A 9,813-nucleotide genomic window follows, 5' to 3' on the forward strand; every position below is an offset into this window, starting at 1 on the left:
GCTGAGCCCTTCTGCAGCGGTGCATTTGTATTCTGCGAGGAGTAGGCGGTTGCTGGCTGTTGCTATTGTTCCACCTACTGCAATCACAACCTAATTAAAAATTAATGTCTGTATTGCCGAACAGCACACATGCACGCAGACGTAAGATCTCAGAAGCACACATTCTGTATTTTACTCTGCCTTTCTCATGCGCACACCCTCAAATAAAAATCTACTGCAGTGTTTCTGATTAAATACTCAAAACGCTCCCTTCTGCTCGTGTGTGTGTGTATGTGTCTTTGTGCACGCAGGTCCGTCTCGGGGTTGGTTCCAGCGTTCCAAGATGCTGCAGATTCAGGCATGCTTGAGGATGGTCATGGAGTGGGCGAGCAGGTCCGGTCTGGGACATCTGGCTGAAAAATTCTTCACCAAACTCAACAGCACAGTGTCCATATTGGCCACACACCCCCAACAGCTCACTCAGGTAACACACAGGGAAATGTCTTTTTTGTTTGTATATGATGAGCCTCACATTGCTATAAGCAATGGGGAGGGAATACGTGGGCGTAAGCAGAAAATCTTAAAATAAAAAATTAGTCTCAAGTTGTAAATGAAGTGATCGATCAGCTTGTGATGAGTGACGTCCTACAAAACCCTGCTAATAAACTTGTGACTCCCCTGACATCCTCTCATCTCTTCAAGTCTGGGATTTATTTCTGCTCTTTGTTTGCAGTTGGGGTGGCGAGCGCTGTCCAGTGAGCACCCAACTCTAAAACCAGTCCAGCTCCACCGCATTCTCACTCAGTACCAGCTCACAGCAGAGATAGGCCCCGTTCCAACATGGCAACCCAGCAGCGAGGACGAGCCGTACATATACAGAACAGGTACGTTTGTGAGCTTGTGTGAATTTTTCCGGCCAGAGACGCTGACAACATTATGACAACACGAAGCCCTCGTGTTATGAGTTGGGATTATAGGTACAATAAATACTGGTCTGAATCTCGTGAGTTGGCAGTTGGAGGCCTGTTACTGTCGTGCTAAAGGTCAATTGTGTAATGGTTTACAGGGGTTGTTGAGCAGCTTGTAGAATGAAGGAGAAGATCAAGCAAAAACAAATACACATGAATGCGAATGTGGATAAATCTGTTTTAAACCAGGACTGCTACTGATATTTGGTCGTTTAAAAATCTTATTTGTGGGCCGATATTTTTATTTCTTTCACACAAAATATTTTTTTTTATCTGTTTTATCTATTATTTATTAGTACACACTAACGTTACATGACAGTACAGTTTAAAAATGAAAAAATGATGGTTTTATTGACACGTTGTTGTTTATATGTTTACACTTGGGTCAGCTGGTTTGTGGCATTACCATCAGAGAAGTTGCAGAGTGCCCTCTGGTTGACAAACTAAGAAACATCAACACTCTTGATGTAATTGGGAGACTTTCCCTGTTGTCTCTTTCCTTGCTGTATTTTTCATTTATTGGTGCATATAGATGCCGATATCACTATATCAGGAAATAGCTGAAATTTTTTCTTACGTGTTTGACAAGCAGCTTTATAACTAAAGGAGCAGAAATTCTCAGACAGTACTGAATCACAGTGATTTAACACAATTACTCGTTGACTTTGAAAGCACCATGCACTTATTAAGCTGTCAAAACAACATTTTTAACATTATTTCCTCTGTAAGTGTGGATACTAGCTCTGCATGAGTTTTTATGCCAGATGACCTTCCTGATGCAACCCCAGAGATTTGTCTCTTTCTGGGATTGAACTAAAAAGCTTTCACTTGTTAGGTGAATGTGTAAATCAAAAAGAAAAATAGGTTGCCTGCTCCAGTTTAGCTCCACTTTTCCCATTAACTGAGATGCAGGATGAAGGGTATCCAAAGCTATCCAAGACAAACTGATGTTCTTACGCTGCAGAAAAGGTCATGTGCAGGCGGCATCTCGACTTAAAGGCGTTTAGTCATAATCCTACAGGTGGTAGCTTTGTACCGTTGGCTCCTCAGCCAAACAGATGCACCAAACGTCCGAGTCTGAGGTATTTGACATCACATAATGAAGTAATAAAACTACCTTGGTCTAGCCTCATATTTACCTGTTAATGGGTGAACAATCTAACACTTTGTGAACTTTGGGCACTTTGTTGAGCGAGGAGAGCAGAGGAAGGGAAAGATATGCACTGATTTGTTATAAAGAAGACATAATAGTTTTTGTGCCCAACAGTTGATTTGGTTCATCTGGACGTAGCGTTTCAGTGGGAGAAATGTTTCATCACTTCTTCAGTCTCAGCTGACTGCAGGTTTCCCCAATCTTATAAACAGTACATTTGCATAATGACTGAAACTGGCACCACTGAAAGAACAATGGACTGGGAGGTCAGTTCCTTGATCATTAATATGCAAATTCTCATGACCATTGATCAATTATTTCATTATTTATAAGATTGGAGAAACCTGCAGTCAGCTGAGACTGAAGAAGTCACTTGGATGAGTGATGAAACGTTTCTCCCACTGAAAACGCTACGTCCAGATGAACCGAATCAACTTTTGGGGATACCTGGATGATTGAGCACGCATCAAGACGAAATAGTTTTTGTGATTGTTGGAAGACAAAATTGTAATTAAAAAACAAGGATTATTGATGACCTACTCATACTTCAAAGCATTTTGAGGTTTCTTGAAACCAGGATCAGAACTGGTAGATAGAAGAGAGAGTGCTAGATACACGTTGCGTAAACTTGTGTGCATTCAATACAGTTAATGCTAACTAGCAGCTAGCGCTATTTATACTAATTGTGCATTGTGTATTGAATATGTAGTCCTTCAAGACAGCAGCACAGATTTATGTTAACATCAGTGTTTGTGTTTGCAGTCGACCTCCTGGAGAGCTTTGAGAACCACCCTCCAATTGTGCTGCCCAGCTCGGGCTTCAGAGTGGACCTGGACAGCGAGTGTGTAGAAGACAGCATCTACAGACAGCTGCTCTACATCCGGCACTACCTGTGGGGGCTCCGCACCAAGACGCAAACACACACCAACACTCCCAGTGTGCAGACACACTCCAATGGAACCAACACAGCTGACTGGCCGGAAGTTCAGGTTCAGAAAGACAAACATACACACACTCAAGTGTGTACTTGAGTACACCTAGTAATCCAGGCCATGTGCCTCAGCAGCTGTGGCTGTTGAGGAGTTCCTCGTAATCCCATAAATGAAAGACAAAACCCTCTATTCCAGCCAACCCACACACACACACACACACACACACACACACACACACACACACACACACACACACACACACACACACACAGAGAAACCTAGACATGGTTAAATCATGGTTAATCTGATTAGTCTTTAGGCTGTCTAATTAGTGGGAACGGCTGACTAGACCATAATCCCTAGTGTTACAGCACCCTCATATGTACACATACCCGCACACAGAAAAGTATGCATTTAAAAGTATGCTCACTGGAACATTAATATGTGCAATGATAATGCATTCAAATTTTAATCATCTCAAGCTGATGGGTTTTCATGCAGGAGCAAAGCTTCAGCGATGCTCTAAATATTCTCGCAGGTGAAAGAAAAAAGGAATAATTGTTATTGCTATCATCTGCATCCTCACTTTAGATGTCAGATTATCCTCTAAAGTCTGTCTGTCCCATCTCAACACAGAGGGAGCTGCTACCTCCGAGCCACAGCAGTCCCCGTTCAGGGGGTCCAGGGGACGACGGACCAGGAGAGCCAGGAGAGGAGAGAGGACGGGACAGACCCTCAGGCCAGTCTCACACACACAGCCTCAGACGGAACGGCACCATTCACCACCCTCGAACTGCAAATCCAGACCCGTCCTGCCTCCTGACTCCTCCCAATACCCCCTTGTACCCTGAAGGAGGAGGCGGAGGAGGGCCTGTGCCGCTCATCGGCACCAACGTTCAGACCAACGGCTGCACCGGCAGGACTGTGGCTGAATGTAAAAAGACCAATGGACTCATCACCAACGGACTGGAGGGTAGGCCACGTTATTTACAGGAGGTGGACAAAATAGCAAAAACTAATGTGCAGATTTAATTTTTTTGATAAAAACACAAATAACAAGTACCAGTGTGTAATCAGACCCCCCCCCCCCTTACCAAAAAAAGAACAAAGGCTTCACACAAGCTGATTTTTTTTGTACTGAATTGCATAATGCGCTTTATTATTATTTTTTATTATTTTGTCCACCCCAGATGTGCAAGTTTAAATCTTACAGTTAATTTTAGATAGTGAGCATGCATGTGTTTAAAAAAATCAGCAACATTTCAGATCTTCAGCAGTAGATACCTGCAGATATTGACAACCTCTGCTCTCGTTTCTAAGTTTCAAATCCATCCATCTCACTGCGGCAAAAAACATTATTAATTAAGGTCACAGGAATCCAGAGTTTGCTTTGGCACTACACCCTCTGCAGAACAGAATTAATGAAGAAACAGCAGATTTACATTGATCAACCATGTTACAGTCAATACCATGTCACTCAGTGACGTGTGTGTGCGTGTGTGTGTGTGTGTGTGTGTGTATTGCGGGAGGATTTGTCACAAACACTTTATTAATGTGGCATGTTGTACATTTTATTACTGCTCAGTTTAAAACGCCTTTATAGCTGCACTGAAAGGGCATGACAAAAAATGCTGATTTAAAGTGTGTGCAACAGTAGATCCCCTTCACTGTGTAGTGAGTGTGACCTCTGCAGGCAGAAGCATGTGTGTGTGGTATAGCAGCTGCACCTTTGCACATGTCTGAATATCCGCGTGTTTCTTCTGCACAGCAAGTCTTGTGTTTTTTTCCTGTTTGTCCAACCCCATAGCGAGACCCTGTGTGTGTCTGTGTGTGTTTTGTGCCTTTGGGTGTCTGTGTCCTCTGCAGGGTGTATTAGTGGGTGTGAATTCCCTTTCCCTGTATCCTCCCCCGGCGTCCCCTCCCTTCCTGATGACTTGTGTGTGGTGTTTGTAGTGGAACTGGACAAGGGACCCTACGGACTGGGCATGGGACTCATAGACGGCCTGGTAAGTAGACAAACGCATTTTTCACAATATATCGAGTTTTAGCCACGTGCTTTAAAAATGCTGGGTCACTAACATATAGTATATAGTATAAAGATTAGATCTAAGTATATAGATTAGATTATAGATAGTTTATTCATTCCCGGGGGGAAATTCACAAATTTCAGCAGTATCCACATGCACATGCTAGACATACAATAAATACTGACACTGATAACTACTACTTTTTACACATTTTAAAGTTACGTATTGCAAATAAATTAAAGTGCAAAGTAAATTAATACTTTGTATTCATATCCTTTATTTATTGTTTAAGAGCTACCTCCCTGAAAATGTCATTTTTACCCTCCTAGGACCTGGCGTGTGGACAACACATTTTGGGTTGTCTAGACCAAAATACCAAATTTTGCTCTACAAGGGCCTAATATGCACATTATACTGCCACTGTTCTCTGCCACTGTTAAAACGAATGTCCTCATATGTGGATCTCATTTTTCTTAGAAACAAAAATCAGGTAATTCTTTGTTTTTACATTCATCAGGTCCCAATCAGCCCAAATAGCAAAAAAAGAAATTTTTAAAGTTTTTAAACACTGTGGTTTTATTTTGAATGCTTACATTATTTTTACTTTGTGCACAGAAACAAAATTATTTCACAAAAACCAAAAACTACCAGGGTCAAAATTATTAGCCCATTAATTTTAACAGTCACTTGTGCATCTTTTTTGATGGATAACAGCCTGCAGTTGTTTTTGTAGTTTTCAACATGTCTCACACACGTCTCCTGAGCAATCCCAGCCCATTTTTATTTGGCTAATATCTCAAGCTCCTCCAGATTTGATGGTTTTCAATTCACTCCTCAGATTTTCCATGACATTCAAGTCAGGGTTTTATGCATGCAAGTTAATAACCTTTACTTTGGTTTCTGGAGATTATCGATTATTGTTGTTTTATAAGATAAAATCACAACCTACACCCAGTTTTGCTGCTGACTGCTTAGGTTTTCTTTCACCTTGACGCAGCTGCAGACGCACTGAAGCATCCCCACAGCATGATACCTCCATCACTGTGTTTCACTGTTGGATAGTGTTCTTTAGCTTGCACTCTTCTCCATTCTTTCTCCAAACATGACCAGAATCTCTGAGGCCAAAGAGCTTTAGTTTTATAATTCTGGTATGCATCATTTTTCACCAGGTTGATCTTAGCATACAGTCTGGCTTGCAGGTGTCTCTTCTGCAGAAGTTGAGTTTTTTTTTGGTCTTCATCCTCACAGTCCAGTGACTCTAGCAGGGCTCTAGGGATTGTCTTCTTTGAGACTACAATTCCCAACTTAGCTAAGTCATTCACTTGCGTCCTGGCAGTTGTTCTAGGGTCTTTAAACACATCTCTCACTAGTTTTCTTTCCAGAGCCTTGATGCTTTCTCAAGTGACAGCTCGCTAAAGTTATTATATTGTGTGCAAATTGGAAGATAACACTCAGTTTTAACTTTATTTTACAAGCTTTGAGTATAATTCTGTTATTGTGTGCAAATTTTCCTACCTATAACAAAAGGTTGTTAACGTTAGTGTCTAGAAAAGGACCAGAAAACCAGACCAGACTAACTAGAAAAGGTTCAATGGTAGAGGTAGTGGTGCTGGGTTTTGTATACTTCTAAATATCAGTTTAAATCAGCAGTTATCAGTAGTAGTGAATGCACACAGCTTTAATGGACACCTGCCTCTGGCCAAGTACTTTCCCTGGCTGTGGCATCAATCGATTTCCTTTGCTTTCTCCATCCTGCAGCACACTCCTCTCAACGCTCCAGGCATTTACATCCGGACTCTGATTCCCGATGGACCAGCCGCCTCTGATGGCAGACTGAGGATTGGAGACCGCATCCTGGCGGTGAACGGTACCAGTCTGATAGGAGCAGACTACCAGAGGTAAGGGAGAAGTTATAGTGGAGGCGTTAAACAGAGATAAATGATACCACTGAGTTATCACTGACTTCAATGACAATGAGCAAACTTTCCACATTGCTAACCACTGCTGTCAGCCTCTTAAGCCGATTGATTACTTTGATTGGTCGAAGCTCAGACAGTGATGCCATGTTATCCTCACGTTTCTGCTGAGCATCAGGTAACCAGACTCTGTCCTTCTCCCTCCGCTTCCTCCCATTTGTGCCATTACAGCGCGGTGGATTTGATTCGTCTGGGAGGGGGTCGACTGCGTTTCCTGGTAGCCAAGTCCGACCCAGAGGTCTCGGAGAAGATCAGCGCCTCCTCCTGCTGATTACCTCGGCCTCCCAGCTAAGACATGCACAACATGCTACACCGGACTGGAGATAGGAACTAACAAGGAATACAGATGTGTGCACTGACAAACGGGATACACACACCACTCTCAGCCAAAGGAGTACCTACGCCTCATGAAATATGAATGTGAAACCCAGCGTCTGCACGGCTCAAAGCCAAGCAGATTACACTCCACGACTCCACTGAACAGCTGCCGTACCTGCTTCCCTCACGCAGACTCCTGCTGGGTTTGTATAACAGACACAGTCTTAAACCCTCGGTGACTTCAAAGGAGTCCGCAGCGAGGAAAGTTGCCTAATTAATCAGCGTTTGAGGTGGGTTAGGTCTAACCAATCAGTATGCAGTGTGAGGCGGTTTAAAGCACAGCGGATTCTCATCAGTCAAGCCCAGAGGCACGTGTGACTTTTGCCAACAGTATTTTTGAGTCGTTTCTATTAAATTCCAGATGTAAATAGCACGCTGAGATGCCTACCCAGTTCTCTGAAACAGGTAGACACAAACTGAAGATGTACTTTAGAATTTTAGAAGTATTTGCAAACAAAGTGAGCCTCAGTGAACCCCTGAATGTTTTGTAAATCTATTTGTTGTAGCGAGCAGTATCAGCGTCTACTCCACAGACGCAAGTTTGTGAACGAGTGTTGACTTTTGCACTGAAGAGTGGAAGAAAACGACAGAGGCAGTGAACTGAAAAATCACGAGTAGTACAACCTCGCTCTCCCGTTCCACCTGTGACATCGTACCTGGACTTCACCTTCGCTGGGGGAGGGGGCACTTAGTTAATAACCACTCCATGAAGACCACATGCTCCACTCCAGACTCTCAGCTGCATCCTTGCAGTGCATTTAAACTGCAGCATAAACAGCTGTTTGTAAATATTCAACATTGTCTCACACATATTATTTGGATCTTCAGAAGATGAAGTCGCCTTTGGGAACGACTCGTGTTGTTGTGGGTTTTTTGTTTTTCCTGAAATATATTTGAGACACTAAAGCCTACAGACGGAGAAAAGGGAAAGTGCAGTCATTGGTTGTAAACTTTTTTTTTGTATGTCATGGTTTGCTCAACAACATTACAAGAAAAGTGGTAGCCACCCATGCTGTTTGTGCTGGTTTTAGGTTAAAATATTGGGCTTGGATAGCTGCCTGGAATCAGATATAATTCTCTTTATTCTAATTATGCTTTGAATAAAACAAATTTAGCAGCAGCAGTTATTTTACTAGACAAAACATCCCAGCTGCCGTGGTCGTATAGTACAACATAAAGTACCTCCTGCCCCCGATCACTTTACCTTGATAGAAAAGATCAGAAGGTGAGGACGAGATGAAGAGAAGCCTGGAGCTCAGAGAGAGCTCGACTGCACTTATAAGAAACCTTTTAATGTGAAGGTGGATGTAAGCCTAGCTCTGCTGTGTAAAAACTACAAAGTCCTGAAGATGGACTACAAAAAGCACCCATGTGTCAGGTTGTTCCATGCATTTGGTGGAAAAAATGAAGTGAAATTACATTTTTGACAAATTCGGATTCAACCTGCAAAACATCGTCCTTCACCTCGTGAAGCCTGAACCATGAAGTACCTGATAGAAAAATGTTTCTTTTTTAAAACCGAAGCTACAGAAAAAAAAAGATAAATTTGGATAGTTTTAATTTGTATTGTTTTTGCTACATTTGCCATTTTTGTGTGATTTATTAGTAGTTTTTTTTTTTTAAAAATACAAAATAAAAATCAAACTGATGAGTGTATATGATACACTTGGCATTGTGGGGTTAAGAAGCAGCTTATCACAGCGGCGTGATGTTCAAAGTTCAGCCGTGCCAGTTACGGTATCACAGTGTCTATCAGTTATGAGACTGCATCGTTACATTTCCTTTCTCCTCCTAAAGGAGGCATGAAAACACCTTTGCTTTATAATGTAGAGCCATGCTGACACGTCCAGATCCCGTCACTCACTCCAAATCCTTCCTCAGCAAATCCAAGTGTTGGACCACAGCATCAGCCAGTGCTACAAGGGTCACCTGACTGACCATAACCACCAATCACAGCAGGGCATCCATATCTAGCTTTACCTTACCATCTGATAATGTTTTCTAGAGTTGTAACTGGCTGGTTATTTGCACTGTGGATTTTTTTTAAGCAAAGTGTGAAACTCTGCATGAGATATTTGCCAGTTTTACTTAAACCATAGTTTTGCTGATCATTTCTGCAGTTTGAAACTTGTTGGGTGTTTTCATTGTTTTTTTCCCCAGTTTTGTTTCTTTCTTCTTCTTTTTTGCAGTAACAGTTTCCTTTTGTGCGTTTCAGGGTTTGTATGGCATTGATCTCGTGCATGTTGACCCTCTTTTGGTCATTATTTATACTGTTGACAATGACTTCAGAATAAAGATTGTTGGATACTCGAGTTTTGAATGGAACAACACCACAACAGAGACTTCAAATTCATTCTTACACCCGACGGCAGACACTGTCGCACAGAAGAGCGATGACAA

At 42.2% G+C, this 9,813-nt stretch overlaps 1 protein-coding gene across 2 annotated transcripts in view; it reads left to right on the plus strand.

Moving 5' to 3' along the window:
- radil (Ras association and DIL domains) overlaps nt 1–9,733 on the plus strand; it is a 28,628-nt gene extending 18,895 nt beyond the window's left edge. For both annotated transcript variants that reach the window (XM_085409439.1, XM_085409440.1), the window contains exons 13-19: nt 291–463; nt 713–863; nt 2,863–3,089; nt 3,669–4,005; nt 4,899–5,038; nt 6,818–6,957; nt 7,207–9,733. In XM_085409439.1, coding sequence (XP_085265565.1) covers nt 291–463; nt 713–863; nt 2,863–3,089; nt 3,669–4,005; nt 4,899–5,038; nt 6,818–6,957; nt 7,207–7,306 — 1,268 coding nt within the window. In that variant the 3' untranslated portion in view covers nt 7,307–9,733. The remainder of the gene's footprint in view (nt 1–290; nt 464–712; nt 864–2,862; nt 3,090–3,668; nt 4,006–4,898; nt 5,039–6,817; nt 6,958–7,206) is intronic.
- The last annotated feature ends 80 nt before the right edge of the window (nt 9,734–9,813 follow it).

The sequence above is a fragment of the Rhamphochromis longiceps genome, linkage group LG6 (genome assembly GCF_057381845.1).
Source record: "Rhamphochromis longiceps isolate RC_006_pf linkage group LG6, R_longiceps_female_GT1.1, whole genome shotgun sequence".
Taxonomy (NCBI): Eukaryota; Metazoa; Chordata; class Actinopteri; order Cichliformes; family Cichlidae; genus Rhamphochromis; species Rhamphochromis longiceps.